The following is a 16,405-nucleotide window of genomic DNA, read 5'->3' as shown; positions in this document are numbered from 1 at the left end:
ATCAGATGTTAGACTCACGAAAGTTGGGACGAATTTTGAAGAAAGCTTCAATGTCCAGCTGTTTATTGTTTACTGAAAGATTTTTTATTTTGAGGTGGTCTTGTGCTGTGGGGGGGGGGGGGGGGGACCGGAGTACCCGGAGGAAACCCCACCAGTCCGGTATGGTGACCACCTACCAAACTCACTTCTTCTTCTTCATTATTTTTTATCGAGTGCACCGGGATTGTCTCCCATATGGCCATCGCCCCCAGAAAGACGTGTTAGTTGGTTACGGGGGATAGTGCAAGATACAGGAGACACCCCGTTCCAGAGGTGACCCTGGGTCTTTTAGTGCCCGGTGTATAGCACCTAGTACACTGCACCTCGGTTTAACGTCTCATGCGAAAGACGAGTTAGTATGTTAGGTGCAGCGGGGGATCGAACCAGCGATCTCTGGGTTGTGAAGCCAGTGTGTTACCACTAGACCACGGATCCGCTACAACAAAATCACATGCGCCGGGAATAAGTTAGGTGGTCATCATACCGGGCATAGCCCGTCCTTGCCAATTGACACGACGCCTTATCTATGATCGCTCGTTTCTTTTGTTTTCCTCTTTAAAAAAACTGATTAAAAATAGTTAAACGGTGTGTCAATGGGGATTATGTAACTCGGACAATCGATATCCTGAAAGATTAGTTTGTGACATTTAATTTATATCGTTTCCAAAGCCGAAAAGAGATCCTGAGAAGTGTAAGAGATGTATAAATACATGCGGTCGTCACAACGAACAACTGAACGTCAACACTGTCAAAGACAATTATAATTATAATAATTATAATTATATTTTTATCGGATATACTAGCAGATTTAAATATTTTATGATATCGATCTGATTATCACATAATATTTCACTTTTTTAAAATAGTTTTATCAGTTACTAGGTCAGAAGCGAGGTTCATCTGCATTACTTAAAGAGAAATAAACCCCAGCATGAAGCCTAATTCATGCTGTGTTTTATTACTCTGATAGTAATGCACTTAATTGACATCATACATGTTATTTGAAGGTGACATGTGATATATAATCTTATTAACGGTATCTACACATTTGCATTCATGTGGTGTCACCAATAAACGCTTTTAATCCACACTAGGAGCTCGAATGCCTAGATCTCATTTTTTAAACGAGTTTCGTTTATTTTGTTCGGATTAAAAAACGGAAATGAAATATGGCAAAACGGTGTAAAAAGGGTTAATGCAACTCTGACATTTGGTATCCAGAAAGATAAGTTAGATGAATTAAATTTATACCATTTCCAACGCGGCAATGCGGTCTTGACAAGAGCGAGTGGAAGCTTAAAAAAATACCGAGATCCCCTTTGTAGAACATTTATTAATTTCACAAACTTGAAATGTCATATAAGCAATATCTAAGCATTATTAAGTATGTATTATGTCACGTGTGCATGTAAAATAATTGAGAATTTTGGTACCCAATTCGTTTAACTTTACGAAATCTCCATTAAAATTCGCGTTTCTGTGTGTGTCAGAAACAAGTGAAAACCATTTTGTTATTATTTTAATAAAGACATATCGATAAATGCTATTGTAAAAGAGTTATTATAACTGATATTAGTTAACCAATAAATGCGGTAACTTCGGGGAAGTCGGTACCTGCGCGAGCGTCTGATATTGGTAGCCTTATTAATTAATAATAGCCTGACCGTATTCCATTTCGTACAACGCTAATTTTATATCAGACAATGTCCAAACTTACTGTGTTGTTTTTGCGCTTTAAATTATAGTGATTGATAAATGTCCCATAAGCAATGTTTAATATGATTAATATCACTTTTATACGCAATAATATGTGGGATTGAGGTACCCACCCGGCGTCAGAAAGCGCGTAAAACTTCACCGAATTCCCAGTTATAAAGCGCTATTTCGTGTCAAATACACGGGTAGGGGGGAATGTTTCGGTAATAATTTTGTTAATAACACGGGTAAATACCGGTGAAGTGTCATTGTGTCACACCGGTCTTACTGACCTGTGTGAATGCGCGCTAAGCATTGTGGGAAACGGACTTTTTTCCATCATGGCGTTGGTAAACATAATAAACACGGAAGTGAAAAATGGTATTTAATTATTCTCAAAAACAGGCCCCATCAAACCGGGCCAGCTGTAATATATACATGGATGCAGTTTGTGCTTCAAAAGGAGCCACTTTTCATGTCAGTCTATTGTTTGTAAGAATCACTAAACACGTAACTTAGACTAACTAAACACGTTGCAAGACTGTATCTTCGAAATAGTAAATAAATCAAAATCATAAAATTTAAATACCTGCTGAAATTTGAGAACGTAAACGATTTAAAATAAACGCTGTGAACATTACAAGGAATCTTACATTTAGGCCTCATGTGTGAGAGGCTTAATCAGGGATAAAATAAATGGAGTTCAAAGGATCTAACATTTTGAGGAGGACGTCATGGTACATATATCTTGGACATTTGGCACTTTCATATATTTATTTAGTAGATACTGAAAATGCTGAATGTGCTAATTGCAACATCAAAGACGAGCAGGTGAGATTTGTACAGCTTTTTTTTTCTTGACATAATGTTGTATTTTTTCCATTTAATTTATATGGCGCTCTAGTCTTATTTATAAGACGCGCAAAGAATTTAGAGATACTTTTTATATGGGCTAAATTCTTTGCTCCAAATATTACCCATATAAAAAGTAGCTTAATATTTAAGAGCGTCAAAATTTTTGACTAATGGTGCTCAATTTTAGCTCGGCTGTTTTCGGGGAAAACCCTAGGTATGGTCATAGCTCGTCGTCAGATGTCAGCGTCGTGCTTTAACCTTTAGATCGGCTCTAAAATCAAAGTGCTTCCACCTATAACATTGAAACCTCACATGTATATGCACTGTGATGATTTCTACACACCGCACCCATTTTGGGGTCACTCGGTCAAAGGTCAAGGTCACTAACCTCTAAAAACTCTTTTAATAAATTTCATTTATTCAAAACTGCACCGCAGCCTAGCTTGGCACCCATAATGTGGTGCTCTTGTTTATATATAATTTTAAAAATGTATTAATAACCAGAATAGTTTATGCATGTATAAATAAAAAGATACAGCCATGAACAGTGTGTTTTAATTTTTAATAAATATGCTTTGATTGCGTATATGCAAAACAATGAAGTCCATATATTGTTAACTGATTTTTAAAATGTTGAATGTCACACATTACGTACCAGTCTGTTTATGTACCGACACTTTATGTACCACTATCTGACACTTTATGTACCATATTTATAATATAAAGAGATAACTAATTTAATATGAATGTGTGTTATTGATGAAATGTATTTTGTGTGATAGTATTTATGAATTTAGACTTATATATTGGCCATAGATTTTATATTTTGTCAGATTGTCTAAGTGTCACTGAGTGTCTTAGTTTTATTAATTAGCCCAAGTACTTGTAGTACTTAATAAATGATTTATTAGTCTAACCTGAAATTGAAGTAAATTATAAAAATTCAGTTGTCTCTTATCTTATCCTGACTAAGGATTATAAAGTCTAAAATGTTTGTATTATATTGTATAATTGAAATGTGATACTTTGAAGAGAAGAGGGAATGACCTTAATGTTCAAACTGTAAAAAAATCAAATTATTTCCTTCTTTAGACTTCAATCATGTTTAGAGAATGACCTTAATTCATTAGGAATGCTATGAATGAATGGACAATAACACCTATATTTTATGTAGGTGGTACATAAAGTTTCAAAGTACCTGTAGTACATAAAAGGTCTGGTACATGTATATTAGGTGTTACACCCTAAAATGTTCATGGTATCAGTGTTTCAATAATGTAGTGTTTTTTGTAGTGACGTCACCATTTATGTATAGAATGGGTGAAGTGTTAATTTATTGCAAATACCACCATTACACGTAATAACGGGTTCGATTTCGGTAAGCGCGCAAGCGTTTGAGAGCGTGTTTAATGTACCGATTTACCCGTTATAAATAGCTGATGTTCTCTTAAATCGTATATTTTTTGCATTTGCAGAATAACTAAATGGCATCAACCCGTTTACAAGTGTAATATGGTGTTAAACAAGTCCATAAATTCATCCGGAATATCGCGTAAATCTATATGCAGTCTATAGGAAAAGAAGCCATTTTGGTGTTAGCTTGTCTAGGTTTTCTTCCCGCTGAGCCATGTGATTAAGTGGGCGGAGCGATCACTGATAAGGCGTCATGTCAATTGTTACATATATATATACTATAACCGCATTTCATGCATGAATAATTTTAATATGAAATTGTGTTTGGTTGTTTACCGAAGCACCATCGGAAAATCAAACTTTCCCGGTGGGTATGTTGATCGCCAATTAAGGTCAAGGACCATTTAATGAGCATAACGTCATCCATATATGTTTGTAGTTTTGAATTGATGACGATATAGTCCATTATAAACGGACTCCCTTTGGGTTATAAATCTGAGAGATGAATTATTGCAACTAGTAAACATCGTGTCTTCATTCTAAGTATAATCCCTTTTTATTAGCTCAATTGTATAGGATATCATTTACTTATAGAGACACTATTGAGTTCGTTTCCTTGGAAAAACATGTACTTGGTGCCATTGGTAAAGCCCTGCAACCTGTCGTCCGACCTGTAATGATTTACTGTAAAAAAAAAAGTTCAGTGTGAAAGTGTTATTGCTATCAATGTGGAACCACTACACTAACAACAAGCCCGTCCAGCTGTTAACGCAGTCAGATTTACAATGTACCGGGTACATGGGGTACCTGACTGTGTCATTTTAACCGGTAAAATCAAAATCTAATACTACCTGTTATGTCAGCGTGAAATACGATCGATCTTGTTTTTCAACGTAGGCAATTCCGACGTCACGATGTTCCTTTAAAGCTACATTTTCACTGATTATAATTCGCATGAAACGCATGGTTTTGCTCATAATGGTGCGAAAAAATGAATATGTTTCTATGATTTGTTGGGGGTAATTATTCGTAACGTTTATTAAATGGTAATGTTATACGTGGCCCACAATACAACACATTGTTAGTACACGTTTAAATTATTCAATCATTACATATAGACAATATTATATACATATGTACAATGACATTATTTTAATAAATCTCTACATCAAAAGACATTACTTAAACACAATTAATGTTTAAATGTTCACGCAAAGCCAATATGTAATGGAAATGACAGTCATCAGCGTTGTGTTGGGCCATTGTTGTCTTTCAACACATCGGGACATAAATAAGAAATTAAAAGATATGTATGCTACAGTACTGTTTGAAAAATACTGATTTCCTGGCAGCTTACGATCGATGCTCTATAGAATACTCATGAGTTGCAGAAGAAACCATTGATAAAAACATTCACACGTGAATAAGTTTATGTTTAACTGGTAAATGTCCACTTGGGATTTTTGTTGTCGTCTGCAAAATATCAATACTTTCACTAATACATGTACTTTTGTATTTCAATTTTAAAAGAGGAAATAACATTACAAACATATTGCTATATTTCTGAAAGTTGTAATTTTCCTGCGATTATTTAAGTATGGAATACATTGGCACTTCTAACACGGACCCAAGATATATCAATAAACATATTTATTATTGATAGATCTTTGCACGGACGGATCGCTTTGAGTTCACTGATTTCATTTGCTCCAAGGTTACTCATAAACAAACAACTCTCACCTACAGGATTTTTCACACGAAGTAACACGGCGTTTTAGAAGAGGACATAGTATTGACGTTACTTTCTACTAAGCGGTGAGATTTTGCAATACTTTTATTAAATGAAATATAGCTTTGATACTTTGTGGAATACGTGAAATTTAACGAAAGTAAACGCTTTTAAGTAATTACAATTGTTTTATCAATTGATTTTTTGTACGTGTTCAATTAGACCAGGGACCTATACAAACAATATTTGTTTGTATATAGGTCCCTGATTAGACCACCGTATTTCGTAGTTTACAACATTGACATGCGCGATATTATAGTTTCGTTCGAGCAAAGATTTGAATCGCTTTCTTACTAAAAATTGCATGAACAGAATACTTTTTCACTCTTTAGTAAGTTCTATGTATGTATAAGGTTTTCATTTTTAATCATACATATGTTATTGCGCATGCGCACCCGAATAGCACTTTCTCGAATGCTAGTTTAATCATATTGTTACATTTTTGATTTGTTAATGCGCATGCGCACGGGAATAGCACGTTCTCGAATGCTAGTGAATGTGAAGCATCACCATAATTTCACGCATGGATAATTTAGGTGTGGTTTTGTGCTATAGTCATTTTCCGGTGTAACGAAAACACGTCAGATTGCTGTTATCAAGACATTAACAGTTCGTTTCCGTTTAAATTTACGTTTAAAAGTGTATTTTTTATTGATTTATATCTTAGTGGACTGTTTGTTGACGTTTGTATTTTAAATTCTGAATTGTCATATATTTTCGCAACCCGGAAATGATTGTCAAAGAAATTTTCTCATTTTGATTTCTGTACTTTGTGCTTTAAAAACTGAGTCTGTTGCATTATGCGATTAATATATAACATGTATTCTGTTGTTTTAAAGCATATAATTGATTTCTTACCAGTATTAGTGTGTGTTTTTATTAAATATGGATGACATTCTTCAGTCGCTGTCACTCAGAAGTAACAGTAGCTGACATTTGTTTCAATATCAATTTGCATACCAGTATACATTTAGAGAATTTACTATTGTTCGTTAAAATACTTTGTGAGAATGTTGTGATTTTTAATTCTTCAGTTGTCAATATTCAGTGTTGTGTTATATATTAGAATTTTCTATTCCATTTTTCCAATTATCATTATGTCTAATGTCAGTTACTGTATGTTTTGGTCCTATGAATCCCAGTCTGGTCATGCAAGTAATCTTAGTCGACAGGACCGGATTTCCTGAGGACTTTACATACTTTTGGGAATGTCTGTAGTTTATAAGACCAACCAAGCCCTTTCACTGGGCAAAAACAAAATACTGCCTTTCACAGTAATATAAGCTGAATGTCTGTTCTTGCTCAATATGCATCAGCTTCTGACCAAAGCCAACACAGATAAACACACATCAGATAAAAACATGAATCCGGAGATGCTTGAATACAGAAATGATATGATGGCATGGCTTCAGTTGCATTTGGTTATCATTTTAGTTTTTGAAAGTTGATCAGGTAATGTTCATCATTTCAGACTAACTTTTAGACATCGCAGCTGCTCGCAAACATGGAACACGACAAGGATAAGAAACACAAAAGTGATGACGGTAAGTAAATTGCTAAGATGAGAACTCTGTCCTTTTTTCACATAACTACTAAATAACTTATTTTATTACCTGATGTCTTATATAAATGATAATTAATTATATTTTGCTATTTCCTCGTCGAAAAAGAAATGTTGCAATGTTTTAAACTGTTACCAGTGATTATTTCGAACTGTTGACCGGACTCGGGCAACAGTTCCAAAGTCATCCCTGATACCTTGCAGGGTTGGCGAAATCAAATGTCCGAGTTGCCCGAGTACATTTGCTTGTCTGGGCAACTGATTTTTTTCAATTAAGTTGTCTGTGGACAACAAGTTTTTTAAAAGTCGGGTCCAGGTATACAAAAAAATACATTGTATTAAAGCCGTAATTAAGTTTTACAAAACCGGATGTTGACATGCGATTACATTGTCAGTGCTATTTGCGGAGCAATCAATCTAAATACGGCACACTCCTGGGCAGTGATCTCCCTTATTCTATAAAAGACCAGGAGCATGCCGCATTTTAAACATTCGGCCCGACTGTTAGACAGTGTACAGACTGGTTTCTTTATTTTTACAATCAGACGGAAATAAAAAGTATCAAAGTAAGATAATCAAAACACGGTCTACCTTGTTATTCAAGAGGACTTTAATGGTAAAAATTGAACATTTAGTTTTTTAGCTCATCTATTTTTTGAAAAAAAAAAATGAGCTATTGTCATCACCTTGGCGTCGGCGTCCGGTTAAGTTTTGCGTTTAGGTCCACTTTTCTCAGAAAGTATCAATGCTATTGCATTCAAACTTGGTACACTCACTTACTATCATGAGGGGACTGGGCAGGCAAAGTTAGATAACTCTGGCGTGCATTTTGACTGAATACTGTGCCCTTTTTATACTTAGAAAATTGAAAATTTTGGTTAAGTTTTGCGTTTAGGTCCACTTTTTTCAGAAAGTATCAATGCTATTGCATTCAAACTTGGTACACTTACTTAGTATCATGAGGGGACTGGGCAGGCAAAGTTAGATAACTCTGACTGGCATTTTGACAGAATTATGTGCCCTTTTATACTTAGAAAATTGAAAATTTTGGTTAAGTTTTGTGTTTAGGTCCATTTTATTCCTTAAGTATCAAAGCTATTGCTTTCATACTTGCAACACTTACTAACTATCATAAGGGGACTGTGCAGGCAAAGTAATGTAAATCTGACTGGCATTTTGACAGAATTATGTGCCCCTTTATACTTAGAAAAATGAAAATTTGGTTAAGTTTTGTGTTTAGGTCCACTTTATTCCTACAGTATCAAAGCTATTGCTTTCATACTTGCAACACTTATTAACTATCATAAGGGGATTGTGCAGGCAAAGTTATGTAACTCTGACTGGCATTTGGACGGAAGTATGGGCCCTTTATACTTAGAAAATTGAAAATTTCGTTAAGTTTTGTGTTTTGGTCCACTTTACCTCTAAATTATCATAGATATTGCTTTCATACTTGGAACACTCGCAAACTATCATAAGGGTACAGTAAAAGGACAAGTTGCATAACTCTGGATGTCATTTTTATGGAATTATGGCCTTTTTTTTACTTAGTAACTTTGAATATATGGTTAAATTTTGTGTTTCGATCCACTTTACTTCTTAAGTATCAAGGCTATTGCTTTCAAACTTCAAATAGTTTCATGCTATCATGAGGTTACTGTACCTTGCAAGTTGAATTTTACCTTGACCTTTGAATGACCTTGACTCAGAAGGTCAAATTATTAAATTTTGCTAAAATTGCCATAACTTCTTTATTTATGATTAGATTTGATTGATACTTTGACAAAACTACTCTTACCTGACATACCACAATAGACTCCACCCAAACCATCCCCCGTGCCCCCCCTCCCCCCCCCCCCGACACCCCCCCCCCCCGAACACCCCCCCCCCGACCCCCCCCCCTATTTTTTTTTTTTTTTAAGATCATCTCACAAATGACCACCACACCCTCACACTATACCCCCCCCCAACCCCCAATTTTTTTTTTAAACGGTTAAAAAACACAACTATTTATTTTTATTATTTTATGTTTGAAATACCCTCCAACCATCGCACCCAAGAATCCCCCCCACCCCCCCCTCCCCCAACCCGAATCCCCCCCCCCCCCCCTAATTTTTTTTTTTGTTTAAGATCATCTCACAAATTACCACCACACCCTCACACTATACCCCTCCCCCCCTCCCCACCTCCCCCCCCCCCAGTTTTTTTTTTTTTGAAACGGTTAAAAAAAAACAAATATTTATTTTTATTATTTTATGTTTGAAATACCGTCCAACCATCACACCAAAGAATTCCCCCCCTCCCACCCCCCCACCATACCCCCCCTCCCCGATTTTTTTTTTGCATTTTTTTCGCATTTTTGGAAGATAATGTAATAAATGTCCACACCCCCACACTATACACCCCTCTTCACTCCACCCCTCCCTCCTTTGTGATTAAAAATGAGAGTCCCTTCACCTTTAAAAAGAAAATAGATGAGCGGTCTGCACCCGCTAGGCGGTGCTCTTGTTTAAATCTTCAACAACGGAGCAGAAACCGGAAGCTTTGAGCAGTCCACCTCCCAAAAAAACTAAGAAAGATTATGATAAAAAATATGATCTATTAAACGCACCAGAACTTTTCAAGAAACTTGGCTCAAAGATTTTCAAAGGTTACCAGTTGATGATAATCAAATTGCTACCAGTAGCGGCGCAGAGTCTCAGTCTGATGAGGTCCACATATTGAACAAGTTTAATTTGTTAAGATTACGATGTACTTATGTTCAACACATGTTTTAATAACACTAGCTTTGCAAGATTAAAAGTTTTAGAAAGTCTTTATATTGTTTATAATATACTGCTATAATGAATGTACTATTGAAATACAACTATAAACAAAACTAGCAAATCATACTCATTTTGGTTTATTCCACATAGTTTTACATTAATCAATAAATGCCTTTATAATTTATATAAACATTAACGGACAAGTTTAGTTCAGCAACGGACAAGTTAAATTTCCTAAATGGTTGTCTGTGGACAAGTATAGTTATTTGAGATTTCGCCACCCCTGCCTTGGGACAAGAGTTTTGACTGTTCAGCGCATCCATGAAATAACTGTATACTGTCTAGTACTATACCTAATTAGGTATGTAAGTTAATTCCTTATAACCTGTCCCCGTCATTTTGCAAACCAGAGCTCTTGTTTACATCATAATAAAATGTCAACAAATAAGAGTTACATATTAAGTGCAACTTTATGTTCAACACACCATAAGAAATAACAAACAAAGACCACGTTTAGTTGTTTGTCATTTCCATTTTCTATTAATGTCTTAATTACTAGTAATAAACAGCTGAATTCACAGGTGAAAGTGGAATACGGTTGCTTTTAGTCTCCTCAAATCATTTATGATTTATCAAATGCATGTGCACAATATTATTAATAAAAACATCAATGTACACATCTTACTAGTCACAACAATTTTTATTTAAATGTCCTCAATTTTCTTGAAGCAAAAGATGTGTTTGAAATTATACAGACGCCACTCTATCTAACCAAAATGCTTCAATTGATGTGAATTTGGTTTAGTTCGTAGATGGTTACATTTATTCCAAAGATGTGTTATAAAAATTTGACTGAAGCCTGTAACATCAACAAACATATATCTAATTTATATGGAAGGTTTCTACCCAGAAGCTATTGACATCAAAAATGTTTCATTGAACAATTATAAATAATAGAATTTATTTGGATTTAGGCAGTGGCGGCTTTAGTGGTAACACACTCGCTAAATCATGGGGGGTCAAATGTTTTATTACCCTTTATATCCTAACCAACTAATAGAACTTTACCTGAGACCTAACTGAAGTGAGCTTTGCTGGGTGAAAAGGAGGTTAAATGCATGTGTGTATGGCGTCTCCCAGATTAGCAATTGCAGTCAGCAAAGGCGAATTGAAGACGACACTTTCCTTTTTTATTGTATTTTTCATGTGAATGAGCGGAAATCCAGTCAAGACGAAAAAAGTGTTGCTCCTGATTAGCCTATGCTGACTGCACAGACTAATCTGGGACGACACTTTATGCACATGCATTAACCCCCTTTTCACGGAACAAGACTCAAGTATACTATGTGCATCACACTGAGTAATAGGAGACTATTGGTAAGACTAAGACTGAAGAATATGACTTCAACTGTATGGATTTAGTCAGATAAAAAAGGGGATTAAAAGGGACATGATTACCTTTTTTCTTGAAAAATCGTCAGATGGTAAACTGTGTGTATTGTAAGTAACTAAATTGTGCTGTTTCCACATAAGTATTTTTATTAGCTCGGCTGTTTTTGGAGAAAACCCGAGGTATTGTCATAGCCACCTCGTCGTCTGCCCTCCGCCGGCATCGTGCTAAAACTTTGACATTTTGCTCTTAAATCAAAGTGTTTCCACCTACATTTGTGAAACTTCATATGTAGATGCACCTTGATGAATTCTACACGCCACACCCATTTTTGGGTCACTCGGTCAAAGGTCAAGGTCACTGTAACCTTTAAAAATCTGACAAGCTTTCATTTATTAAAAAATGCACCTACAGTCAAGCGTTTGCACCTGTTTTATGGTGCTCTTGTTCAAGCATGCGTTCATTATATATTCCATGAGGCATGTTTCTTATCAAAACTAATTTGATGCTACTACCAAGTAATATTATATGATACTTAATGTTATTGTCAAAGCTTGTTGAGTGTGTTAGTTTATAATAAGACAATATTGACAAATGAAAAAAAGATCAAACAAGGTTTGAACGTATCTCAAAAGTTTTGATTATAATAATGGAAAGGGGCCACATATTTTAATAAGGGTTATGGATAAAAATTGAAGCACCCTCCCCCTTCGATCCCAGCCCTGTCATGCTGCTAAGGCAAAATTGATGCTACTTTAATTGGCAATACCATTCTAAATAAAATACTTTAAAATCATTTATATCTGCTGCATGAATGTTTGAGTTTGTTTTTTCATGGACACATTAATTTGTGGATTTCTGGTGTGTGTCTGTGTTGTTTTATTAATTGAGTAATTTTTTAAAATTGCCTAATTTTAGTTGGTCATTTGCAGATGAGTTTTTGTTAAATTCTTGGATCAGTCAATTAATGTCCCACGAATAATCATGCTTGTACAATGAAGCATCTAGATGAGATGGTCGGATTGTACAGAATACTGGTGCACTCAAGACAAAAATTACTAACAAGAAATTTCATTACAGGCAAAGATAAGAAAGCCCACAAGGAACATGAAAAGGAAGAAAAAAAGAAACACGGAGATGTAGACGATAAGAAACATGAAAAAGAGGAAAAGAAGAAAGATGGAAAGAAGGACGAAAAGGGGCACGAAAAGGAGGAAAAGAAGAAAGAAGGAAAGGATGGGAAGAAGGAAGAAAAGGGACATGAAAAGGAGGAAAAGAAGAAAGAAGGAAAGGATGGAAAGAAGGACGAAAAGGGGCATGAAAAGGAAGAAAAGAAGAAAGAAGGAGCGGATGGTAAGGACAAAAAAGAACACGATAAGGAGGAAAAGAAGAAAGAAGGAAAGGATGGGAAAAAGGACGATAAGGATCATGAAAAGGAGGAAAAGAAGAAAGAAGAAAAGGATAAGAAAAAGGACAAAAAGGGGCATGAAAAGGAGGAAAAAAAGAAAGATGGAAATGATGAGAAGGACAAAAAGGAACATGAAAAGGAGGAAAAGAAGAAACATTGAGAGGAAGCAGGAAAAGGCAGCAAACATAAGCATTTCCACAACAGCTTCTGTGACACCGCCTAATTATTGTCCTAACTTCGTGCAAATAGAGCAAGTTTAACAACAACGTTTATGACTCACCAACATTCTTGAATCCTACTAGGTGCAATAAATACTGAGTAGGTAGCAGCCCTCTTGCGCTTTGGGGAATACCTTGCCACATACATTTATAATACACATAACAAAGGTATTTATAATTATTAAAACCTCTCTTTTTAACGGATGAAAAGACCGCTTATCCCGTTTTTGTAGAGGCAATGGAAATTGTTCTGTTCCAGTCTTTGTCTTTTCAAATACATGACAAGACACCATGGAAGTTGGGACACTGATGACGGCTGGCTGACATGTGATCCAAAGTTATGGTTGTGCTTTATTTTGTATCATTTTATATTAATAATATATATTTATATATAGTCCCTGCTCAGATAAAGTGTTGTTCCAGATCAGCCTGTGCAGTTTTTCTGCCTACCGGTAATCTGGTTTTCCGTTAAGATAAAACTTCCATTTTACAAACAAAATCATAAAAATGGAAACTTTCGACCTCTAAGCCTGTACACAGGCTTATCTGGGAGACAGTTTACAAATATTCATTAAACCCGGTTTTCCTAGAGCGAATCTCATGACATGATGATGATCGCATTGCAATTGTATGTTTTATTTTAAATGCACTTAATGGAAAAAGATAAATGCACTTCTATCAAAGTTATGATAAGGCATTCTTTTTACTTTTTGTAGTTTATTTTTTTTTGTTTACATCAATATTTGTTTTGATAATAAAAAATATCATTTTCCATTTCTTTGATATTCAATAAGTCTAAACCCCTATCTACACAAACAAGCTGTTGAAATTTTAGTAGGTACCTATTTTTTGCATAGCGTGATATAATAAAAATAATATTAAGACCGTTAAGTTTATTTTGTAATGGCAACGCAAATAATACTGCTTTCTGCAAAATGTGTAGCTTATCTAGTAGCAAGAAAAGTCTGGTAAAGACTTAATACGCTTACATTGTATTTCATTTAGCTAAGTTTTAACAATCAACTAGTAAATATAAGTACGATCAAATATCCGAGTGTTTTGTTACAGGCACACAGCGGGGTTTAACTGACTATACAACAAGGTCATATCACAAACTTGAAACGTTTAAAGATTCGATCAACGTTGTGTATGCATTCTATTAATAAAGTCAGTTTTTACCGATTTGCGTAATTTAACCCTGTTTACAAGTCGTGTAGCTTATTCTTATTTTTGTATGACCTTGATAAGATCGCAAAATATATCGGACTAGATTCCTTCATGGCGAGTTATTAGCTCGGCTGTTTTCGGAGAAAACCCGAGGTATTGTCATAGCCAGCTCGTCGTGTCGTGTCGTCGTCCGCGTCGTGCTAAAACCTTAACATTTTGTTAAGGTTTTGATCATTGGCTCTAAAATCAAAGTGCTTCATCCTACAACTTTGAAACTTCATATGTAGCTGCACCTTGATGAGTTCTACATGCCACACCCATTCTTGGGTCAAAGGTCAAGGTCACTGTGACTTCAAAAAAAGAATCTGTCAAACTTTCATTTATTAAAACCTGCAGCCGAGCGTGGCACCCGTTATGCGGTGCTCTTGTTTTACTTATTAATTGCTATTTGTTCTAGTCCAAGAGCAATAAAATGGTGGCATAAAGGCGACACACGGAATAGTTTAATTTGCGCTCTATAAAACGTGCGTTCGCGATAGTTATGTGCGCACACGGTACACGAGTTAACTATGACATGCGCAAACAAGATTTTACGTACGTACACTGTAGCTATGAAGTACGCACGCGATAGCTATGTGTTTTGCAAGTGATATTAACGATATGCGCTCACAATTGCTATCGCATGAACACGTTGTAATTGACAAATGAAAATGTCAGCCATTTTGCTGCTAGTGCACCGAGCCCATTGGTTGAGTCGCTGTTACGTGCGCAAGTGATATATATTACGTGCGCAAGCGATACATATTACGTTCGCAAGCGATAGGTATTACGAGCGCAAGTGATAGATATTACGTGCGCAAGCGATAGATATTGCATGTGCAATTCAAAAACTATTACGTGTGCAGTTCAAAGGCTATGACGTGTGCACACGATTGTTAAAACGTGCGGACGCGAAAGCTATGCTGTGCGCTCGCAATAGCAAGCTTATTCGCACACACTAATTGACAAATAAAACTTGTCGAAACGTCATTCATTGTGTTACATGCGCACTAAGCACATCGTCCATTTTTGCATAGATCTAATTGCTGACCCGATACGGACTATAATCGGCCAGCTATCGCGTGCGCACGTCGTTGTTATTTTACTCCTTAAACTTGCAAAATGTTTAAAAGTAAACATAAAACCTTGTTTGTTCTGCAAGTTCATCAATTACACGGCTCTCTAAAAACAGCTACAATTCTCCAACTTCAATAATGACACAAGCTCTGAATACGTCCATCGTTCATGTGATACACACGCGACCCTAAGTTAAATATCTGTAAGTGCATAGCATGAATAAACTGTTTGCAACGAACAACACAAAATATACAAAATGTTATTGGTTCTTAAAGTCACTAAGCCGATCATGTCAGCACAATTTTCGTTTTAAGAATGAAACATACAAATGTCTGTCATACATTATTTAGATGATTAATTTTGCCAGTATATACGATCTTATTACTTTTTCGAAAACGGATACAACGCTGGTGAATACAAAAAAAAAGAAAACACGATCAGAATAATTGACTACCAGAAAAGAACAGAAAGTACAGTTTTATTCTTCTAATGTTCTACTGTATAGCAAAAAAAAAACTACTTCATGTACACAAGACATTGTGAAAACTGGTTCTGCATCAAACCTGAGTAAACGTATCGGTATCAGCGTAAACTTGATCGTTATAAATTTCATGGAAGTGGACAATATTTGATGGATGCTTCCATGTTATTATTGTTAATAATTTATGCTGAACATTCAGCGTTCTTATTCACACGTTGGTTTAAGATTGCGAGACTAATATGCTGACATTGAGATTGTATACTCTGGGTTAAATATTTATTTAAAGCTAAAAAGGAATATCTGCAAAATATAATTGGAAAGAAATAACTATGTACTACGTATAAAATAAACAGTTAATATGTATAGCCTGCTGCATGAAGATCATGTAATAATTTGAGCGGGTGTACCTATTTCCGAACACTTAAGCCACTTATAATGATGTTCGGAATTACGATCACTTTCAATCAAAGGGAGACAATAATCAACTAGATATGTGCATATGATATAC

The 16,405-nt window shown here is 35.5% G+C and overlaps 1 protein-coding gene across 3 annotated transcripts; it reads left to right on the top strand.

Annotated features, from left to right (window-relative positions):
* The first annotated feature begins 5,664 nt into the window (after positions 1-5,664).
* On the top strand, positions 5,665-13,907 carry LOC127847779 (nucleolar protein 58-like). Of its 3 annotated transcripts, none has more exons than XM_052379918.1 (3): positions 5,665-5,817; positions 7,263-7,335; positions 12,588-13,907. In XM_052379918.1, the coding sequence occupies exons 2-3, from the start codon at positions 7,296-7,298 to the stop codon at positions 13,073-13,075; spliced, it is 528 nt and encodes a 175-aa protein (XP_052235878.1). In that variant the 5' UTR covers positions 5,665-5,817; positions 7,263-7,295; the 3' UTR covers positions 13,076-13,907. The 3 variants fall into 3 exon arrangements, with proteins under 3 accessions (XP_052235878.1, XP_052235877.1, XP_052235879.1); XM_052379917.1 differs by lacking the exon at positions 5,665-5,817 and adding an exon at positions 6,241-6,400; XM_052379919.1 differs by lacking the exon at positions 5,665-5,817 and adding an exon at positions 6,247-6,327.
* Positions 13,908-16,405: the final 2,498 nt, after the last annotated feature.

The sequence above is a fragment of the Dreissena polymorpha genome, chromosome 10 (assembly GCF_020536995.1).
Source record: "Dreissena polymorpha isolate Duluth1 chromosome 10, UMN_Dpol_1.0, whole genome shotgun sequence".
Taxonomy (NCBI): Eukaryota; Metazoa; Mollusca; class Bivalvia; order Myida; family Dreissenidae; genus Dreissena; species Dreissena polymorpha.
The sequence above is the reverse complement of the archived record's forward strand: the minus strand, read 5'-3'. Positions and strand labels throughout refer to the sequence as shown.

Coding starts and splice junctions, on each gene's coding strand:
- LOC127847779 (XM_052379918.1), top strand. CDS start 7,296: ATGGAACACGACAAGGATAAGAAACACAAAAGTGATGACG. Junction 7,336..12,587: donor GAAACACAAAAGTGATGACG/GTAAGTAAATTG, acceptor ATTTCATTACAG/GCAAAGATAAGAAAGCCCAC.